At 44.5% G+C, this 23,571-nt stretch overlaps 1 protein-coding gene across 1 annotated transcript; it reads left to right on the top strand.

The window, feature by feature from the left end:
* Nucleotides 1–1,930: 1,930 nt before the first annotated feature.
* On the top strand, nucleotides 1,931–23,073 carry LOC121853910 (vasoactive intestinal polypeptide receptor 1-like). Its single transcript, XM_042348303.1, has 3 exons — nucleotides 1,931–2,018; nucleotides 9,863–9,998; nucleotides 20,954–23,073. The coding sequence occupies exons 2-3, from the start codon at nucleotides 9,966–9,968 to the stop codon at nucleotides 21,194–21,196; spliced, it is 276 nt and encodes a 91-aa protein (XP_042204237.1). The 5' UTR covers nucleotides 1,931–2,018; nucleotides 9,863–9,965; the 3' UTR covers nucleotides 21,197–23,073.
* The last annotated feature ends 498 nt before the right edge of the window (nucleotides 23,074–23,571 follow it).

Raw genomic sequence — 23,571 nt, forward strand, 5'->3', positions numbered from 1 at the left:
ATCAAACTACTGCTCACTTTAGGTGGCCAGGAGCCGGCTACTTATGCCTTTACTCAGCATAGTATGACACAGCTTCCTGTGGGCACACCTTATCACGTGCATTGAACATGTCACCTCATAGCCAGTGGAAAGTTACAGAGGATGAATCTGAATATAAATCAGATGTAAATAACCCATTTATATAATACTTCTGTTGATGAGACAGGGGCCATTACATCTATATATATGTGTATATATATATATATATATATATATATATATATATATATATATATATATATATATATATATATATATATATATATATATATATATATATATATATATATATATATATATATATATATATATATATATATATATATATATATATATATATATATATATATATATATATATATATATATATATATATTTATATATATATATATATATATATATATATATATATATATATATATATATATATATATACTCGTATATAGCAGTGTGTGTGTGTGTGTGTGTAATAATAATGATAATTAACGGCTTACTCAAAAATGTACAGCAACCAAAAAACTCCTCACGGCCTCTCCTCCTCCCATCCTCTCCTCCTTCCGTCCTCTCCTCCTCCCGGCCTCTCCTCCTATCTTCCCCCCTCCTCCAACTAAGCCACAACAAGGTACAGACGCCAATCAGCTCAATCTGTTTACCTTAGGGCCCACTCACCCTGTGGTCGGAACGAACATATTCTGACCCAAATTATCCGACCTAGTGAGTCAAGTTAACAACACATCAACACATATACATATCTCAGACGATATTACAATTACATCTAATTCTAATATTTCAGATTTTATCCTCGAGGGAAGACAGTTTCCCTCTCCCTAGAAAGACAGCGAATTGTACTAGCTAAGCTGAGTAAATAATAATAACCAAATTTGTGTCAGGGTATGTCCGCTTCCAGCCTAAGAGTGACCCCTACCGACTCCTTGATGTCGGCTTACAGGAGGAATAATTAATTAAAACGCTTTCCACTGACTGCAGGGCTGTGTGTGTGTGTGTGTGTGTGTGTGTGTGTGTGTGTGTGTGTGTGTGTGTGTGTGTGCATCCTTAGTTATATTGTAGGATATGATGGGTGGATATGAGGGATGTTGTTATTATTGATGTTGCTTTCTTGGTAGCTGTATGACCAAGAATTATGCTCTGTGTGTTCTTTTGAGATTTGTGTCTCGCATCTTTGTTTTATTTTCCAATTTATTTGTCTGTCTTTCTGTCTGTCTGTCTGTCTGTCTGTATGTCTGTCTGTCTGTCTGTCTGTCTGTCATTTTACAACTTAAGAAGGGCAGTTACGAAAATATTTCTCGAGAATGGAACTGAAATTAGAAAATAGGTCAGACTGTATACCCTCGTCCATCAGAGCCTATTTTACTATTACTATCAATTGTATATGACGAAAATAGTACCTACGTACTACATTTCTCCAACTAAAGCCAGGTATCTATTCACAATTGGATCGACTCGGGATGCCTCGGGATATATGCTTTTGTCCATTAGAGCCTATTGTAGTATCAGCCTCAATTCTAAACGACGAAAATATGTACTACCTACCCCTTACAACATTTCTCCAACCAGTTGGGTCGACTCGGAGTGCCCTAGTAACCAGTGAACAGGAGAGAGTTACCCTAAATAAAATATTTTATTATTATAGGTGTCTCAGCAGATCAACTTGTTATTTCTCATCACTTAAGATGTTGTGATATATTACTAATATGTTATTGGTATGATGCTATGTGTCTCTGCAGATCAACTTGTTATCTCTCATCACTTATCATAGTGTGCTATATAACTATCATTGTTGTTATATGTGTCCCTGCAGATCAACTTGTTATTTCTCATCACTTATTTTAGTGTCCTATATAACTATCATTGTTGCTATATGTGTCTCTGCAGATCAACTTGTTATTTCTCATCAACATCATAAGAATCTTGGTCACAAAACTTCGAGCCAGTGACGCCGTGGAGACTACTCAAGTCAGGTTGGTAAAACACTGCCAGAGTGTGTTTATATACAGTACATATTACACGGTATACACGGTTTAGACTGATGGAGTGTAATGAATTAAATTTGGTTAATTAGGTGTAAATAATTATATGTAATTAATTAGGTGCGGTTAATTAGGTGTACTTAATCAGGTCTATCTAATCATGTATAGTTAATCAGATGTAATTAATCGAGTGTAACTAATCTGGTGTATTTAATCTGGTGTAGATAATGAGGTATATTTAATCGGTTGTAGATAAACAAGTGTATTTAATTTGATGTGGTTAAATAGCTGTACTAATTCGGTGTATTTAATCACGTGTTATTAATCCAGCTTCCTGTTGTATCAAAAGTGTATTACAGGAAAAACAGAAACCCCTTCTTATCAATTATTCATGTGTATTTAATTAAAGAAAACACACACACACACACACACACACACACACACACACACACACACACACACACACACACACACACACACACACAAACTACTACTACTACTACTACTACTAATATTACTTTAATTTTTTTAAATGGCCTCCAGCCTCTCCCAATAGCCACACCTTTCTCCGCCATTTTATTACCTTAAAATTAAATATCCTAATACATAAGTAGCTACCCTAGCTGTGTTGAGTTAGTTGAGCCGCAGATCTACGCAGCATTCAGTGACTGTTGCCTCAAAGACGATATCTGCGACTGTTTTCGGCTTTGGGGCCGATGCTCTCATTCCCCTGAGGCAAAGCAATGCAGACCTAAGCAGAGAGAAGGACAGTCAACATCTCAACCAGGCTGTAACATCACTTCTGGGCTGCTGCTTTCGTTCAGATAACACCTCCGCGAGTCTGGCGTAGAAGCATCTTGCACTTGGTCCCATCCTGCCAGAGGTTACGAACACCAGAGGAGTGAAGCTGCCTTGGTCAACGTTCTGAATTCTCTCCCCATATGCCCTAATCTTGTCGTTCTCGTTCCTCCTGTGTGCAGCATCGAGAGCTAGGTTGCGGTGACATGCAGCCATTAGGGTGTGACAGTTGCCCCAACTTTGTCCTACAATGCTGTTCAAAATTTTGGTGTTGCATATTGACATAAAATTACCCACGTGCAATTTTGTGAAGATTCATGCATATTTGAGTGAGCACCAGTAATTTGAAAAATAGCGATTTTGCTTATACGGCATACGCGCCTATATATGAGATTACACAACCATCATAAGTGATATTAATACAAATCATTTGCCTGTCTTAATTAAAAGCTGTAATCACTAACACAAAAAAAGTTAATCATTCTTATTCTCTCATGGTACATTAAGGGGTTATATCATATATTCACAAGGTATTATTTCTCTCGAGCAAGAAACCATAATTTCTGTTCGGAAACAGATGATCGTTTGCGATGATTAGGAACACGGAGTCTGTCATTTTCAACTACTTGAAGGACTTCTTGAAAGCGTTCCTCATCCCTGGCAACATTAAGAAAGTCATGGCAAAGTCTTACACCACTCTCTGCAGCCTCATTGACGACCTGAAGCTTGTCCACAACCCACTTCATGTTCAGGTAGTCGTCATGATCCGCCCATTCACTGGCTGGACTGTGGAGAAACTGATAGGGCATGCCTAAAATGGTGAAGAACCGGCTTGAGTCAGGCCCAATTGGGTCCACCAGGGAAGTGCCATTTTCTGGGACAGGGGGAAGATATGGCTTTCCATAGCCCCCATGATTAAGCCCCACTCTCTAAGTAACTTCAGTGCCTTCATGGCAAAGAAGGGCCTTCCTCATCTCCTCTTTTGTCCTTTCTTGTACTTGGGACGAGAACAAAGCCAGTGGAGCCAACTCCTCAGTTAGGTACCAAGTGTGTCTACCGAGTGCCACACGTGCTTTGTCAACTATTGTGGCGTCATATGGGGAAAATTCAGCCAAGGTTTCGACCAAATTCAAGCCATTCAGTGACGCACTTGCTGGAACGGGACAAACAATCCACCATGGGACATAAACAGCGACTGTGAACACAGCAAACCGTTCTAACTTGCTGATTTGACTTTTCGTCACAACCTCGGCTTTGGGAAACTGCTCTTTCATCTGGCCTGACAAAAGAACAATCTTGAGGGTAAAGAGCAGTTTAGCCATCCACCTTACTTTGTGAAGTGCGCCGGGGTAGACCATCGTGAAGTTCACTGGCTCGGATCCTTTAGTTACAAGCAGCAGACAAAGCTCTACCAGCTCCTTGTAGTCGCCACGTGTAAATTTTTGGGCTAGAGATTCACGGAAGAAGTCAGCCATCTCCTGCTGGCGCTCCTCAAACACTCCAGGCATTGCGGGGTAGTAGTATTTCTTTTTTTCATTGTACGCCAGTTGAGAGAAATGGGTCTTGAACCTAGAAATGCAATTATTGGGATTATTGTATTTTGCACTAATCTATAATATTGTTTTAGGGGTATTAAGATTGATATGATTGATCATTTGCTTGGTGTTAGTATATGTTATAAGTCTAATAAAAGAAATTCCACTAAAATTGTTCATTAGATAATAATATTCCGTGTTATTTTGTAAAGCCGACGGTGCTAGCTCAAACATGCACCGATCTCCAAAAAAATTTCCAGGGTGTTTCCTAGATAAATACACAACACTAAAACTTTGAACAGCATTGTAGGACCATTTTTTGGGGGTGTGGGAGGGCAACGGTCATACCCTAGCAGCCAAGGTATCAAAAATCCTTTTTTCAAAATAGGCTCGCTCTCCCCTCGTTCAGAATACTCGACAACTGACGTCCACACGGGCTTCGTTGGAGGTGTTTGAAGTCCTGTGGCGAAGGTTCTCACCGTTCAATGGAAGGAGGAGCGGTTCCACCATGATGTGGTGGCATATTTCCCTCAGTAAATTTGCTGTTAGATCCCTTACTTCGTCATACCTCATGCACACGAAGCCCCCTTTGTTGCACACCATGGCGTGGTCGATGTCATAAGATGAGCCGCACGCGCATTGGGAGCGCAAACCTTCTACTGACCTAACGTACATTAGAGCAATGGCATCTGTGAATTCTTGTTTATTAAGGATGAAGCCTTTTGCCCTTATCGGTAACGTTGTAAAACAGTTTGAGGCGCCCACCTCCTGCGCTATAGCTACTTTTCTTTTCACGTTCTCTGGCACTTGTTGCAACAGTTGTTGCAGTTTATCACTTTGGGTGTGCTGCCGCTCTGTCGTAATAGACCGTCGAATCTTGTTTAATTCGTTGGTATCCACCTGACTTGCTGCATTATGATCTATTATGTGCTCAGTGAGAGCTGCCGTGAGCCGCCCCACTGGATTAGAAAATCCCATTCTTCCTAGTCTCGGTGGTAGTGCAAGGAGTGACATTTCTGCTGGAGTTAAGTAACGGTTTTTCGCTAGTGTTGGGATAAAAACGACAGTGTTGGCTTCTTCCAGAGGGCGAAGGAGGGGTCCGACATCAGGGATGAGGTGACTATAGAGGCCGAAACGGGACCGGAAGTGTCGTCCACAGATGTTGCACGTGTGGAGGGCTACATCCAGTATGGGAGGGGTGAAGGCAGCGTCCTTTCTGCGTTGGCACTCGTCTGCCTCGGTAGGCAGACGGGCTAACTTGAAAGTAATGACACCTTCTCGTGTGGTGCACCTCCAAGCGATACGGTGTGGAGTAATCGTCTCCCAGGTGAGGGGGTCGATTTGGCTCTTTTTCAGGTTTGTCTTAAGACACACTTATACCTTTATAGTTGCCCGCCAGAGTTACGTATACTATTCGTTAGGTGACTGTAAAGTAGTTGCTTTGGCAATCTACTGTCATCCATGCGGGTAACATTGACAGTACAACGTAGTTGTTCATGCATAATAGTAGCCTCGATGCTCCTACAGTTGGTGTCAGCGAGAATACTAGCATTTGTTCTCCTGTCTTCCCATTAAACTCGGCGGATGGAACGTAAACTACGTTGGTAAAAGTTTTCAAGTGACTTGAGGTGCCTCCTGGATGTAACCTAAGACTCGCTGCCATATAGCAGGGTGCAGAGGACCACTGCTCGATATACGTGTAACTTTGTAGATAATTTAGGCTCCCTACAGCTGAAGACACCCGAATGGAGTCTGCCAAAGTTTCTAGATGTACATCTCATCCGATGTTGAATCTCTTCATCGATGACCGCGGTGGTGGACAGGTGGGAGCCGAGATAGTGAAAATGGGTAACATTAGAGAGGGTAGTACCATTACGCTGGATGTATGGTGGAGCTGTGGCTGAACCAAGGGCAGTCTGAAAGAAAATCTGAGTCTTATGCACATTCCCTCAAGGCCGAAGTGTGCATACGCATCTGGGTAGGTGTTCAAGGTTCTCCTGTAGGTCGCGTTCAGTTTGAGCGACAGGGATGAGGTCGGCTGAATACTTAAGTTCGGTAATGGAAGCTGCCGACATCTTTGTTCCTGCCTGAGACGTCTTATGTTGAAAAGACCTTTCACCTGGTACTGGATGTCCACCCCGCTGGCTAAATTGGCACTGTCATGAGTAAGAAAAGCAGCTAAGAAAATGGAAAAGAGAGGTGCTATCCTCGATTGAATAGGGAAGAGCTCAGACCGGGTGCCATTATGTAGGACACTGCCATTCATGCCATCATGGAGTTGCCTCACAATGGCAATGAATTTTGGTGGGCAGCAAAAACGGCTGAGGGTCCGCCAGAGGACTTCCCTGTTGACCGAGTCGAAGGCCTTAGTTAGGTCGATGAAGGCCATGCACAGGTTACGACGCTGTTCTCTGTACTTTTCTTGTATCTGGCGGACAGCAACGATCATGCCAATAGTGCCACGTGATTGTCTAAAGCCACAATGAAATAGTGGGAGGAAATAATCCGCCTCAGGAAGAAGTCGGTTTAAGAGGACACGGGCGTTAATCTTGGCCACTACAGACAGCAGTAAGATCCCTCTGTAGTTGCCTAAGTCTTACTGGTCTCTCTTGTTCTTGTAAATAATGACAATGGAGTCGTCTTTCAGAGCTTAGGGGATTTCCTCCTTTTCTCATCTATTCTCCAGGAAGGAGGTGGAGACGGCTGGTAAGCAAAGGTCCTCCTACTTTATACACCTCGGCTGGGATTCCATCAGGCCCTGAGGCTTTGTTATTTTCCATCGGTTTGATGGCAGTAGGAACTCATCCAAGGATGGAGGATAGGTGAGTGGGACAGCTCTGGATGCTGAGGGAATTGCTGGGTAGTCAGGATATCCACATCAGTGTTTAGATTGAGCAGTGAATGGTAGTGCTCTTTCCAGCGCTGAAGGAAGCCTTCTGTAGATCTGCAAGTTTTTGCGTTTCACGTGCTTTATTTTTGAACCAGTCGTTCTTCAGATTGCGAAGTTCGCGTTGGGCCCGCCGCTTTGTTCTTGTGGAAGGTATCAGCTTTGGTTCGATGCTGAAGGTTGTTCTGATAGTCGGTTAAAGCAGCACGTTTATTATTGATGAGTACATTGATTTCTGGGTCATTTCCATCGAACCAGTCCTGGTGCATTCTTTAGATCTGGCCGAGGGTCTCTCTGCAGGTTTTTGTCAGGACAGTGTCAAGAATACTCTATTCAGCACTGGGATTTCGGTTGTTTGCTGTCGGGTTGTTTATCAACCCATGATCGAGGTGCTCTCTGAAGGCATGTGCTACTTCTGGATCCTCCAGACGCTTAACGTTAAAACCTCTTCTGGAGGCTTGTTTTGGGACGACGTAAAGTATCTCTGTGGTCTGAGTGACGCATGGCACTGATGATGAGGACATCTCGCCAATCTCTTTCTCTGACAATAATTTAGTCAATGAGATGCCAGTGTTTGGATATTGGGTGTTGCCACGAACCCTTGAACTTGTCATTTTGCCTAAACAAGGTATTGGTGATAGTGAGGTTGTGTGCAGCACATTTGCTGAGGAGGAGTAGGCCGTTGGGTTTACACTAGTCTAGTACAATTCTGCCTATGATTCCCTGTCAAATGTCATCTTCTCTAAGGACAGATGTTAGCACTCTGTCAAGGTCAGTGTAAAAGGCCTCCTTGGTGTCATCTTCTGCATCCATTGTAGGGGCGTATGCACTGATGAAGAAGGCAAAACGTGAGTGATTCAGTGGGACTCAGAGCGTCATGAGGCGCCCGTTGATCCTAACAGGTATTTCTGTTAGACTATGTAGGATGCATTGGCAGATGGCAAAGCCAACTCCATAAATGCGATTTCTCTCCGCAGCAGGCTTACCCTTCCAAAAGAAGGTATAGCCAGCCCCTTGTTCTGTGAGTCCGGTAGCTGGGACTCACAATTGGCTGCTTTGTCGATGTTATACCTGGCCAGCTCTTTTGTCACAAGGGCACTTCTTTCAGGACGCTCATTTGTGTCAGTATCCAGAACGGTCCTGACATTCCATGCAGCGACTATAAGAGGTTGAATAGTTTGTTTTGTTTTGATCTGTGATTATGAGTGTGGTTTTGACGGCGCACAGATGACCTTACTGGGTGCGGTTGCTCAGTCAGGTTGGTTCTTTCGGTAGACCATGCTTTGGGTACCTTTTCTAGCCTCTCTCCGTGTGAGGTGAGCAGAGTGGGTCCTCTAAAGGGCTGCTCAGTAGCATATACAGGACCGGATTACCCTCCTGCCTAGATCCCAGTGCATAAACGACCATCCTATCTATGCCGCCCATGTGCAGAGTTATGACTAGAGACTCCCAGCAGTCATTTATGTGTGTGCCCTTTGCCACTCGTCCATCTCCATAGAACTTTTGGGGGCATAGGGGTTTTGATGATGATGGGAGGTATGACGAGCTGGATGATGACTGCACATGAGTTGATATTTGTGATGAGGCAGGATCGCAGGCTCTAACCACACATCTTGGCTCTCTCTTTTCCTGACCCAGTGGTGCAAGTGTTGAAATGACTGGGGAGAGGGAGAATTGCAATGGACTGTCTATAGCCCAGTTTTTTGCATTTCACCTTCTTAGCCTGCCCATCATGCATTGCCTTCATCCGCCAGTGTAGTCGTTGGGTTCCCATGTTGGTCACTGCTTCTGCCTATACCACCGTTGAGGTCTGCCTGCTGTTGGGCTCTGCAGATTTTTCATTCGATGTTTACCCCCGTAGCCTTATACCTACCCAGGTTAATCTGCTAGGCAGCAGGGCAATGGTTGGTAGGCGCCAGGCAGTGTCTACTGTACATATCAGTGGGCCTATGCGCCGTCCCTCTGGGGCCAATTGCTGCTCCGAAATCCCTTGCTGGTCTAGCCTGGGCCAAAGAGGCACTCAGTTACCGTGTGTTGCCGCGAGGAGGCAAAGTACTGTAGGTGTCTTGATGGTGAAGAGTCTGTGTACTGGCAGGCGAAGACTTGTGCAAGTTGCTTCACTTTTCAACACGAGGGCTAGCCAGCTGCAATAGCTGACACGCACATATGCACACACACACACACACACACACACACACACACACACACACACACACACACACACACACACACACACAAATATAAAAATAAAGAAATAAGGCTTCATAAAAGCGTATATCCTCGAGTCAAGTCTTAGAATGGAATAACAAAATGTTGCTATACGTGTTATATTATGTAAATGTAATGAAATATTGAAGGAAAGGGTTTTATAAATTGTTATTTTTTTAATAAGTATTTGGTTGACAGTTTGTGTTTGTTATGTTAATGGCGGCTGGGAATATCTTGAAAGGGCAACCTTAATTTATGCCAAGCGAAGTGGCTATAAATTTTCTTGGGCATAGCAAAGTTGATCTCTCTCTCTCTCTCTCTCTCTCTCTCTCTCTCTCTCTCTCTCTCTCTCTTTCTCTCCGTAAATTCGTGTTTTCTAACCTGTATGTTGGTGTGTTGTGGTACAGGAAGGCTATCAAGGCGACGGCTGTATTGTTCCCGCTACTCGGGATCACCAACTTATTGTTCGCCGTCAACCCTGGTGATAAAGGCGACCTGGAGGGCGCCTACATGCTGACTAACGCCCTCCTCCAGTCCTCCCAGGTGATGTACCTGTTCTAACCGCTTTCTTTTACAACATAGCTGTGACCTTCTGTTGTTGTGGATATTTTGGAAATAAGTTATAAAGTGCTCATGACATATAGGCTACAATATTTATTTTAATATATTCGTGATGAATGTGAACCGGTTGGTTAATTCCACGTTAACCAGGTTGGTACACATATATTATATTGGGCTTTAGTAACGAAACCCAATTGAAGTTTCATGTTTTATTAAAAAGTATTATGTATATAATTCCTGAGTGTAGATCAACAGTAAGTTCCACTATTTATGAGTGTGGTGAGAAAGGGACGGAGTCTATGTAAATAGAAGTGAATCAACGTCTGTTCGATATTAGTTTGTGAGTGAGACTGACTAAGGGCGTCGCATTGGTGCGCGCTTACATAGTTGCTGACATTTGGGCTTCACCCTCATAACTAGTGGAAACTTACAGGGGGTAAATTTGAATATAAATCAAATGTAAAGAACCCATTTATATAATACGTTCTGTTGATGAGACAGGGGCCATTACATCGCTCGGTCACCTACCGGCCAAGCTCCGTGAGGCCTAAATAAGCTCACAGATTACAGTACATCCTATACAACCCTCACCATGTTATAAACAAAGGTGTAGACACTAAGCTGGGGATTCTACTACTGTAGGGGTTTTATCGACTACAGGGGTCCTATACTTTAGTGTGTTACGGGTTAAAATGTTACGAACAATTTTCATCTTCGATGACACTGACTTATAATAACACAAAAGAAACATGATTGCTATCCCATTAGGCACACTCTGACTCTGTACAGTCTGTAAAGAAGTGTCTATCACATCATTATCAACTGTGGGCAATAAATTCTCATAGGTATTTTTAAGACGGTCCGCATGCACGACATCTGCAATCTGTGTGTTAGGCTTCCAAATTTTTAATTTGTTGCCTGTTTCTTTGGCAATAATGCGGAATGGACCCGAAAACTTAGCCGAAAGCTTGGAGTTCCTTTCAGGTTCTCTTACCATAACAGCATCACCTACGTCTAACACGACAGGTTTAGCATGTTTTTGTTGCTTGACCATCATTTCAGCGCGTGACGCTGCTAAATGTGATCGTACTTGGGTATGAATATCCGTAAAAACATGGATTTGTTTTGCCGCGAAATCATCCATATTATAAACAGGGTTCGGCGTATCCATAAGTATATCATAAGGTAGACGTTTATCTTTACCATATACAATGTAGTAGGGTGATTTCCCCGTAGAACTATTAATCGACCCATTAATAGACGCTGCAACCTGCGGTAACCAATCTTCCCATGTGTATTGCAAATTACACACAACCGGGCGAAGTATCTCCAGGATCTTGCAATTTTTCTCTCAACAAGGCCATTAGCTTGTGGATGATAAGCTGTCACAAAACTTTGCTTAATTCCATATTGCGCACATAATTGCGCTACTAGCTGGTTCTTGATCTCTGTTTCATTGTCAGAGAGAAGAACTTTAGGCGTAGGATATGGACAAATAAGATTCATCACAAATGCATAGGCCACTGGATCGGCTGTTTTATCTTTTAGTGGGACCAAGAACACGAATCTAGAAAAATGATCCACACACACTAAGACGTACGCTGATCCCTGATGACTCCTCGGTAGTTGTAACAAGTCAATAGCGACTGTGTCAAACGGACAGTCTGGTGCAGGATATTGTAGAATAGGGGCCGGTGATCCTATAGAACCTTTATGTTGAGCACACGCCAAATATTTAGCAATGTGAAATTCTATGTGTTTCTTCATTTTGTTCCAGAAATACTTCTTTCTCAATTCCTCCAAGCATTTGTCACGACCCTGGTGACCTGCCTGTGGAACATCATGGTCTTTTTCGACCTATGGAGTATGTTATGTCGTAATTCAAACTGACTTAAGGGAAGAATTAATTTGGGAAGTTTAACATCCTCTCCCGATTCGAGAGGAAAAATGACTGCTGACCATAATGGGTCGCGTCGTTGCTCATCCTCCAGTTGTGAAAGAGTGAAAGAGGCATCACTGGTGCTATATTTCTTGACAAAGCGTCGGCGACAATATTCGCCCTTCCCGGTAAATACCTGAACTCGGGGTCAAATTCCTGAATTGTCAGATACCATCGTGCTAATCTGCCTGATAGGTTTCTCCCATGGAACAGCTCAGTTACTGCCGCATGATCCGTAAAGACAGTTATCTTATATCCAAAGATAATGTAATTAAACTTCTTAATTGCCCACACAACGGCTAACGTTTCCAAATGCATTACCGAATAACGTGTTTCAGCATCAATAAGTTTACGACTTGCAAAGGCTATCACTCTAAACTTTCCACGCGTATCCTCTTGCATGAGTACAGCTCCGATTCCAAGTCCAGAAGCGTCAGTACAGAGAGTGAAAGGTTGAGTGTAGTCTGGGAATGCTAGAATAGGGGCATTGGTAAGCGCTATCTTCAATGCCGCAAAACTATTTTCGTGTTCAGCATCCCATATCAATATTGCATCTTTCTTTAGCAACCTTGTTAGGGGCGATGCCAATGTTGCATATTTCTTGATAAAAGAACGATAATATCCAGATAGCCCAAGAAAACTACGCACATGATCAACCGAGGTAGGATGCCGGAACTGAGATACAGCTTTCACTTTATCATCTACTGTATGTATACCCTCACCGTCAACTACATGACCAAGGAAATAGATTCTGGATTGTAAAAACTCACATTTAGAAAGTTTAATTTTAAGACCTGCTGTGGAAAGTTTTTCCAACACTTCACGCAGTTTAGTCAGATGGGTATCCACATCCTTACTGACTACTATTAGATCATCCAAATAAGCGCAGACTGTGGTACAAATCAATCCGGCAAACAGGGTGTTGATCATTCTTTGAAATGTTAGTGGGGCATTCCTGAGACCGAATGGCATCCGAAGGCACTCAAAGTGGCCCAGGGGCGTACTGAATGTAGTTACCTCTAGTGATTTCTCATCGAGTGGCATCTGCCAATAACCACTAAGCAAATCTAAGTTGCTAAATACAGTATTATCCTTACCTAAGGACTGCAATATGTCGCTCAAGACAGACATAGGGTACCTATCTGGGATCGTTTTTTCATTAACGCGCCTGAAATCAGTAACAGGGCGCCATCCACCATCCTTTTTCGGGACGAGGAATAATGGGCTATTAAAAGGAGACTTAGAATGTTTAATAACATTCTCATCCAACATATCTTGCACCATATCCTGAACTACAGTGCGCTGGCTATGAGGTAGTCTGTAGGCTGGTAAGTAGATAGGGTTTTTTCCCTCCTTTAACGCTATATGATGGGATGTTAAGTCTGTCTGACCTAGCTTTTCCCCTGGCAAGGCTACAATATGTCTGTTGTCAACAAGCAGCTCTAAAAGGCGTGTCTTGCCCTGGGGATGATCGATCACCTTAACATGTGGCGCTATTTGATCTATCCTCTCTTGCCTAGTCTGTTGGGATTGCGTAACAATACTACCAATTGGGAATTTTGTAGGCTGTAATTCGACATTGTTGTGATATACTAGAAAATCACACAAATAACATCCTTTCTTTAATATTCGTTGAACGCCTGTTCTATTCAGAACTAGTACGTCTGTCAAACCACCAGGGCGTATAATGCTTAACGTCGACTCGCACGACAACCCTTTTACCTTACACGTTTCCAGGAGACATACAACATCAGTGCCCGTGTATACGTCAGGTAATTCGACAGTTGCTTTGGTGAATTCCTCATTCTGGTAATGGAGAGTACTCTTCAAAACTGCAGGTACGATCTTCCAACTGTTGCTGCTATAATCACGCTGGGAAAGTGAGGGTGTGAGGTCTTGGGTTAGCTCTGACACATTTTCCGCCTTCCTCTGAGTGGGAATGGTGGACAACACTTTCGACTTAGCGGTGAGCAAAGGTGCAGAATGACGCATAGCGCTGTAGGAAACACTTTTAACGTAATAGTATTATTACGTGGATGGACATCTATTTTATGCGTTCTAAGGGTTGGGAGACCAAGTAACCCGTCAGCTGGCAAGTTAAACTGCTGAAGCACATAAAAGTTCGCGTAGAAGGGAGCACCACGTCTTGAGAATCTGAGTGGTAACGTCACCATTCCGTTAATGCTCAACTGCGTGCCAGATACTCCTTCGAGATCGGCGTCAGTAGGTCTCCATTTGAAATCACAATGAGGGAATTTACGTTGTAACTCCTGATAGGATGTCAAGGCCAAAACATTCGCGCAAGCACCCGTATCAATATCAAGAGCCAATCTTGTACTCTCCACTCTCACCGGCACTGACAACACTTCCACTTTACTTAGCGCCGCTACTAACGAGGCTGCTATAGAAGTGTTGTGCGAAGCAGGAAACAATGTACGTATCCTTCTGCTTGTTGTGGCGGGCGCTGGTCTTCCCCCGACTTCTTGTCTTGGGAACGATGCTGTTTATGCTTCTGCGCCACCTGGGGTACACCATTGTCTAAATTCCTGACCTTCATCACTAAAGTGCACTCTTGTGTGTTGTGAGTTGTGAACTTGTGGAGCGCACACCACATGCGTGATTTCTGGTTAGGTGGAGGCGTTGCCTTAACTGCCTCCGTGTATGACCTTGATGTCTGCTTGGCACCTGTGGTCTCTTGTAATTTAACACCATTACCTTGGAGCTGGAAACAATCGTCAATCAAATGGCCTCGTTTATTACAATGAGTACATCTTATAGAACGACGTTGCTTGAATGTCCGGTGTTGAGGCGCAATTGGAGCCAATGGTGTCGTTTGAGGTATCTGGGGTGGTGTCATTTGTGCCATCTGGGGTGGTGCCGTAGTCATGGAGGGACGCGCCATCAAAGGTCCCGTACCCGTGGGACACAGTTTGTTTGCGTAATCTACCATATCAATAGGTGGTACAAACTGAACTTCCTGTGCCCGGCCGTATATAGGACGACGAACTACTAATAGAAAACTAATTAATTCGATCAGCGTTTCCACATTTGTCGCTGACATTCTCCCATCCTGTTCCTACCAATTCCAATTTCTGAAGGCCGCTTTCCTATCCTGTCACACTTCCCCAGCAATATCAACTGCCACCACAGGTGTTTCTGCATGAACCACTGGAGTACAACGATCCAGCCACCTGAAGATCCACTGCAATTGGCCCAACTGGGACCCGCCCCCAAAAATTCCAATGAGGGTGAGCTTAAATTTTTCATAGTCAGGGGCCATTAAGCCATACGCATTTAAGTGATTTCCAGCAAGTGATCCCTGCCTAATGTGGGAACGCACAAGTGACTTTTTATCCTCATCACTGGTAATTTTGGCAGTTAGCATAGTGTCTTCACATGCACGAATGAAATGCGCCACACGATAATCATCCTGACCCGTAAAATGACATACGTGGTCGCCACGTGGCATCATATGAAATACATTATCAGGGTTAGTTGACACGGTAGCATTATTGGGTAAAGTGCTAGAGGAAGCCATTTTAGCGTTAAAACTTAGCAAGCCAGTACTTTTACTCCTAACTAAAGGCTCAGTACTTTTACTCCTGACTGAAGGCTCAGTTAATGGGGTGGGTAATGATAAATCAACCGACACACTGTCACCCGGAATAGGATTAGAAACTACCTGTGTATGTCTAGGTAAGGTACCATATTGATTCCCCGACCGTAAAGTACGACGGCTTAAGTCGTCATACAATTTCTCAATTAACTGCTCACTACTTTCTTCCGAAACGTCTAACTATGTTTCCGGCTTAAGTTCAAACTCAGTCTTTGCAGTAGATAGGCAACTTGTATCCTCTAATTGTATGTTATCAGCAAATACTTGTGCTAGGTGAGTAAGGTCTTCAGATTTAGACATTGGAAACTTTGAAAATTTATCCAATAAATTTCAATTGAGCCAGACAATAATTAATGGCAAAAGCAAAACACTTGCCTCTAGTGTACAGGAAATTATAAAAATTATAGTTAAAATAATTAAAATATCAATAATTGAACAGATAAGAAATAACTACTGCAAATTATATTACATCAGTACACACGAATATGCTAAAGACACCTAATTCAATGATATACCCTATCCGATGTCCTATCAATGTGGAGTTATGTCTCGAACGTGTTAATGTGTTCATAAACTATGTATTCTTTTGAAATACCTAATACAGGAGTTATGGCGTCTGTATAGAAAACGAGATCCGTCCAGCCACTATCTGTGGTGGGGTGAGGGAGTAGGCGGGTGCCTCCTCAATCGTTCCTGTGCGCGCGCCTCTGGCCGGTTGCCCTAGCAACGAGGATGACGAGCTGCAATCACGACGTAGGGTGAGTCCACTTCATTACATGGGGATACCTCCACAGTAGAGCAGATGCCGCTGACCAAAGATGAATCAGGTCCTTCTGCCGCTGATACGATGTCGCCTCTGCCGTGTGCCAAAATACTGCAGTCTCGTATATATGGAGAACTGTCTCATGACACCAGAAATACTGCAATCAACGCTATCGAAACCACACAACCGTCCAGCTACTTGTGAAATGTCTGCTTGTTAGTAATGTTCATGAGAATGTCTGCAACACTGTAGAACACACATTCGTAGATCACTGACACTATGCTTTCTTGGGGGACCACACCTGTTACTAACAGGGATTTCACCAAAGAGGCTGTATGATATAATAATAATTCTGCACCTCTTCTGGGCTACAGAAATGAGAAGCACTCACTAATTATCGTCTCAATACGGGATAAAGTACAACACTTGGATGTATTATGAAACTCTTCACTGTTTTTTTTTTTCTTGTTTTCACAAAACACTGACGTCTTGGTACATAGACTGATATGTCGTTTCCGTACCCACACGAGCTGCCACCTTATATGAACTGGTTGGTTAATTCCAAGTTAACCAGGTTGGTACACATATATTATATTGAGCTTTAGTAACGAAACCCAATTGAAGTTTCTTGTTTTATTAAAAAAAATTTTGTGTATAATTCCTGAGTGGAGATCAACCATAAGTTCCACTATTTATGAGTTCCACTATTGATTCACGTCTATGTAAATAGACGTGAATCAACGTCCGTTCGATATTAGTTGGTGAGTGAGACTGACTAAGGGCGTCACATTGGTGCGCGCTTACATAGTTGCTGACATATGGGCTTCACCCTCTTGGGGAAGCTACTGTTCATGTCCTCCTCATAGCTAGTGGAAACTTACAGGGGATGAATTTGAATATAAATCAAATGTAAAGAACCCATTTATATAATACTTGATGAGACAGGGGCCATTACAAATGTGCACACACAAAAATAAAAGCTATCCGCCCCTCTTTTCGTCATTTATTTTGCATATGGTATCATATTTCATTCTATTTCATTAAATTATTTGGAAAATAATCTAGGTGGTATACTGCAGTTATCATAGTTGTTATCAGGTGTAACACATTCAAAAATACTAACTGAACTAAATCTGCTGTACGTTGTGTTAAGTTCCAAACGCCGAACCCAGGTGGGCAGTGATGGTTACAAGTGTTCCCTGAAGAATGCAGTGATGGGTAGGGAAACACCGGGTAACACTGAAGTCCGTTTATTATGGATGAGAGAAATACAAGTGGTGACTAGCGTGTGCCATGCACGGCTCACACAGTCAGACTGAGGCTGCCTTGCCATATGGCAGCCTCGGGGCAATGTTGCCACATAACACGTGCAGTGTTGCCACGTAATTATATACATAAGTGCTACTCGGCACAGTAGCTTATATACAAGGTTGCTACTCGGCACAGTAGCTTAGATACATAACCTACATCTCCCTCCCCCATCACGCTCATAGTCTTTGTCTTGAGCGGTTTTCTTAGTCCTAAGTTGCTCCGAGCGTCGAGGTGCACTGTGGGGCGGATCCTCGTGAGGTGTAGGTGACTCGTCTTCGATCAGGGGGCCAGCAGCAGGGGGTGGGACTGGCCGGAGAAAGCGGCGGTTCCTCCATCAGACACGGCTGCTTGGCATCCTGACCTTGTAGTCCCGCGACCAGCCGACGCCCATCACTATGCCCACCTTGTCCCAACGTGTCGTCGTCGGGTCCTGGACGTGGACAAGGGCACCAATCTCCAATGGCTGAAGAGGGCGGGCACGGTCGTCATACCAAGCCTTGGCGTCCTGGGCACGTGAAGCGGCGCGGCGGTCGCAGCTCTCGGCTCTGGTCTGCCACTCCTTCGCAAAGGCCTTGGCGTGTGCAGGAACGCAAGAGCGGAGAGGGTGACCATACAGGATCTGCGCAGGGGAGCGTCCTGTGTGGGTGGGAGTGGACGCGGGTTCTGGGCAGCTCTGTGCAGCAGCGCCAGGCGTGTCGCTCGTCAACTCACGCACCCTGCTGGCGGTGTAACGAGCAGCTGGGATCTGCTCGGGAAAGTCTCTGGGCACCACGCATAACCCCTTGAGGTGCTCCCACGACAACAAGGGTGTAGCGAGAGTAGGCTGCACGTCGATCCATCCGTGACACGACCTGTCGCCGTAAGTGATCTCCTCTTGAAAGGAGCCCACAGCGTCCAGCATCTGGGAACCGTCCACATTGTAGTACAACAGCTGCGGCGGTGGTCCCAGGTCACGTTTGGTGAGGCCCAGTTTCTGGAAGTGCTTCAACCCAATCACCGTAGTAACAGCGCCAGTGTCCTGTATCACCTCGATGTGACCCGACACATCACCGTGTGTGACGGCGACGCGGATGGTAGGGGAAGGGGTAGCCCTGGGGCGTGTGGTCGATTCCACCCTCCTGATGTGACTCTGCTGCTGCTTGGGGCTGCGTGGGCCATCTGGAGAGGGCTGCGTGCGAACCACCTCGAGGGAAGTGCGCTGCTTTCCTCCTCGTCTCGGGCTTTTGGGCATCGGTTGGCGGCAGCACTTGTCGTAGTGTCCATAGCGACCGCAGGTCTGACACTTGTGGCCTCGTGCAGGGCACCTGTCTGTGTTAGACCAGTGGCCCCTACGGTCACATCCACGACACAGTGCGTCGGCGGCCGGGCATGATTTGGGGCTGTGCTGCTTTCCACAGCTGCCACAGGAAGCACTAGGCGGAGGCGTGGAAGAACGTGTGGCAGCCTTCGCGTTGTTGGCCGCCTTCTTACCCTTCTTGTACTGAGAGATTGCTCTCACAGCAGGAGGGGCCCGTAAGGCAGAGGTGGCGGAGTTGGTGGCCTCGTATGACCGACATTCAGTCACTACCACCTGGAGTGTGGAGGAAGCGTCCAGGGGATGAGTCGCTGCACCAACTCTTCCTGCCTGACACCTCTCAAGATCCCGTGCTTGATCCAGGCTTCCTCACATTCCCGGCTGTGCGCCTTGCAGACGTCGATCTCCTCTGACAAACTCTTCAAGCGTACAAAAAAGTCGTCAAAGGATTCGTTCTCCGCCTGCTTGCAGCTGGTGAAGGCGCGGCGACACAGAGCCTCGTTATTCCGACCTTTAACGTGCTCCTGTAAAAGGTCGAGCACATCCGTCACTGAAGATGTAGAATTGGGAGGCACTTGCAATGTGTGCTCCAAAACTCTCTGGGTCTCCAGCGACAAACACATCCGCAGTTGGATGAGCTGTTTGTTTGGAGGCATGCTGTCAAGGTCCACCATCGTGGAGTAATCTGTCCAACGCCCCCTCCACAAACGAAAAAGCTGAAACGTGATGTCTGGTGAGAGGGCGGGTGGGGGTTGAACAGATGCCTTGGGAGCTGTTTGTTTGGAAGCAAGAGTACCTGGAGGACGCTGGTCTGGTGGAGGAGGGAGGATATTGGCGCCTTGAAGCGCGCTACCCGCGAGTGAGGGAGGGTGGGTTAGCGCCAGGGTCGCCAATAGTGCCTCAAAACGCGACTTTTCCTCCTCTCTTCGTGTCTCCTCCCTCTGAAGTTCCGGCTCTCTGCGTCTCTCGTCCCGGTCGTCCATCCACCTCAGAATTGTGGCAATGTCCGTCACTGGAGGTGGAGGATGAGAGTCTGCGCCCGGTGGAGGGGAAGGTGGTGGGGAGTCGTGTCTCCCATCTTGACGTTGTCCCTTCTTACCGCCCATCTTTGTGTGTGCGTGGACTGCACTGTTTAGTATATAAAGTGGCGCCTCAACAGCTCGAACCACATATATATGACATAAACAGCGCAGAATAACGCTCTGTTCTGTCCGTGAGTGAGTGCATGCGTGCGTGTGTGATGTGTGTGAGTGTGTCTGAGAGAGCACTTCGTGGTGGCCTTAATGCCGGTGGCTAGAGACTCGGCGGGGGTGGGGGTGAGACCATCAGTGTCTCCCGGGATGTCATACGAGAAGGGTGTACGCCTGCGTGCTCCGTGGGTACCACTAAAAAACAGGCCAATGCTCAACTCTCAGCTCTAGACACACACTAATATACTGACACTAACACTGCCACCGTCACTAAATCGCACTGTGGCGGCCCAACACTGCACATCGCGGCGAAACACAGCGCAACACAACACAACACACTATGAGTCGATGCGCATCACCGGCAGACGCAACTGTCTCGGCATTGTTTACACACTTGTAAGTCCACAGATCCCAGTCACTGTGCCATGATGGTTACAAGTGTTCCCTGAAGAATGCAGTGATGGGTAGGGAAACACCGGGTAACAATGAAGTCCGTTTATTATGTATGAGAGAAATACAAGTGGTGACTAGCATGTGCCATGCACGGCTCACACAGTCAGACTGAGGCTACCTTGCCATATGGCAGCCTCGGGGCAATGTTGCCACATAACACGTGCAGTGTTGCCACGTAATTATATACATAAGTGCTACTCGGCACAGTAGCTTATATACAAGGTTGCTACACGGCACAGTTGCTTAGATACATAACCTACAGGCAGATTTTTTTTTTTACCCTTGTACACTGAAGTACCATATCTTATCTTATTTATGCTCTGCTAAGTTCTTGATATCATAACACATCATCCTCCGTTCTCTCCCAATAGGGTGTCTTCGTCTCGGTGCTGTACTGCTTTCTGAACGGCGAGGTGCAGGAGTTGCTACGGAAGCGGTGGCGGCAGTACCGGATGCAGCAGCTGGGATATCCTGTTACCCACCGCCGCAAGAGCACCAAGAGTACCATCATCCTAGAGACGTCGCTGTCCTTGAGACCCAGCCCTCACGCCACCCCACAGAACGCCAGGAGCCACCTCGCCACCAGACATTCGCTGGAGACCTCAGTAGTGTAATCCAGTTCCCTTTCATCTACAAGCTTCACTAAACACGGCCCTGCCAGGCACGTTCTTCCATCTACATCCTTGCCAATAGCGATCCTGCCAGCTGTGGCCCCACCAGCTTGAGGTTCTCAAAGGTGCCCTAAAGATGGCCGTAGTGTAGTAAATAACTGTCCACCTAGATATGGTTTGGAGAGACTAGGAGGATGACCATGGCCGCCTTCACTTTACACCAGTACTGAACCACGACTCGCGCACCTTCTAACTAAATGTAGGTGCGTGCGGCCTGTCTTAATCTTACCATCTGTCATCGGTTCACTGTCTTACCTGCGTATTCGAGGCATCAGTATCCACCAGGAACCCGCCCGCCACAGCTCGGAGACACCTGTGTGTGGTCTGGTCCCTGACACCCACTTCAGCGCTACTGTTCGTTATCATTAAATCTCTATGTTAACTTAGAGCCACACAAGCCACAGACTGGAGACATCTGTGGCTTGTCATGGCTCGTCTAACCTTTAGTCGGTGTTATGATTAGTTGTAAATAGGCATGTACTTAAATAAGATTCCTGGGGCTTTAATCTAGTGTTCTATTATATCACTTTTCAAGACCTGATGTAGTAGCTATTTGTTACTGTTTGTCAGTCTCGGTCAAGTGTAACTGCATGCGCTGGATATACAATAAGCAGTCATTTTATAATCGTCCGAAAATAATACATTATTAAGACAAATAATTAACCCTTTGAGGATTATGGCTTAATGCTTTGAGGGCAAATATTTAACATTTTAATGATGATGTTTTAATCTTTTGAGGACGGTAGCTCAACCTTTTGAGGATGAAGATATAAACCTTTAAGGTCGGTACTTCTAAACCATTGTCCTCAAAAAGTTAACGTAAAACTTTATGAGAGAATCTGTTATTCTCAGCCGAGATACAAATAACATCCTTCACTCTAGGTAGGATGTTGCTCGACCACACAGCAACTGATGTACAAGAATATTAACCAGCTGACATTAGTAACAGTAAATTATTATTATTGAAAAGACATAAAACTAAATACGTGTTGAAAAATAAGACATTATGTAAACATGACTAAATAAATTATGAGTTATATTATCATCCTTAATTGATTATGAATGGCTACTCACTGCCCATCTTTCCTAACTTGACTTAGAAAAAGGTTTTTAAAGTGAATTTATCACAGTTAATGAGAAGTGACATTTATATATGATGGTATGTGACTAGTTAAAAAAATCAATTTAATTACAGTCGACCGCCTCACAAAAACAACTATTAGTCCTCTCTAGTACCAATAAGTTTTTACCTTGAGCAATATGAAGACAATTGTGCGTTAGGTTATGCTAGGAGGTATACAAAGAATATTTAGCTTTTTTGAATTTGATATTTTATATATTGCGTAGTGTCATTTGTGTGTATTTTGGTGTTGTATAGATATTTTCTCATAAAATGTTGGTGACCTCTGTAGTGAATACACTTATTAACCTCTTCTCTCTAAGAGCATAAGAACATAAGAATGGAGGAAACTGCAGCAGGCTTATTGTCCTATACTAGGCAGTCCCGTTTACACCCAACCCTATCACTAATATATCCGCCCAAGCTATACACCTGTAAGGGAAGCTACCCAGCGTATTCGAGTTAATGATGATGTTTGGTAATGTGTTCAACTCATCCACTACTCTTTTCCAACCAGTGTTTACATACTGGCGCCTAAATCAAAATTTGTCCAATTTACAACCATTTCTGCGAGTTCGCTCCTGGATGGATAGTTTGAGTGCCTATGTTATATCTCTTTAACCTATCGCTATACTCAACGTTTCTATTGCCCGGGATTAGTCTTGTCATCCTCCTCTGTATGCTTTCTAGGGATTCGATATCCATTCTGTGGTACGGTGACCAAAATTTAACTGCATAATCCAAGTGAGGTCTAACAAGTGCAAGATATAGTTTAGGATAACCTCACTAGGCTTGTAACTAACACTCCTGTGCATGAAACCTAGTAATTTGGTAGCCCTGTTTGGAACAAACTTACAGTGTTGTCTTTGTTTAAGATTCTGTTTATCATTACCCCAAAATCGTTCTCACGGTCAGATTTCTCTATATTAGCTTTGTTCATCTGATATCTGGTTTCGCTGTTTACATCTCCTAGGCTAAGTACTTTAAATTTGTCCACATTAAATTTCATCTGCCATTTTTCAGACCATGAGATTTTTTTTTTTAGATATTCTTGTAGTTTTGCAGAGACCTCGACAGATTTATTACACGCCCTATTTTAGTGTCGCCAGCAAATTTACTTATGTTGTTCTTTACGCCTATATCCAGGTCACATAAGTACATGATAAATATTAATGGTCTAAGTACTGAGCCCTGGGAT

This window comes from Homarus americanus, unplaced genomic scaffold (genome assembly GCF_018991925.1).
Source record: "Homarus americanus isolate GMGI-L3 unplaced genomic scaffold, GMGI_Hamer_2.0 scaffold18703, whole genome shotgun sequence".
In the NCBI taxonomy this organism is placed as follows: domain Eukaryota; kingdom Metazoa; phylum Arthropoda; class Malacostraca; order Decapoda; family Nephropidae; genus Homarus; species Homarus americanus.

Excerpts from the sequence above, each read along its gene's own strand:
- LOC121853910 (XM_042348303.1), top strand. The coding sequence starts at position 9,966 with ATGCTGACTAACGCCCTCCTCCAGTCCTCCCAG. Across the intron at positions 9,999-20,953 it reads CCCTCCTCCAGTCCTCCCAG|GGTGTCTTCGTCTCGGTGCT; the intron begins GTGATGTACCTG and ends CTCTCCCAATAG.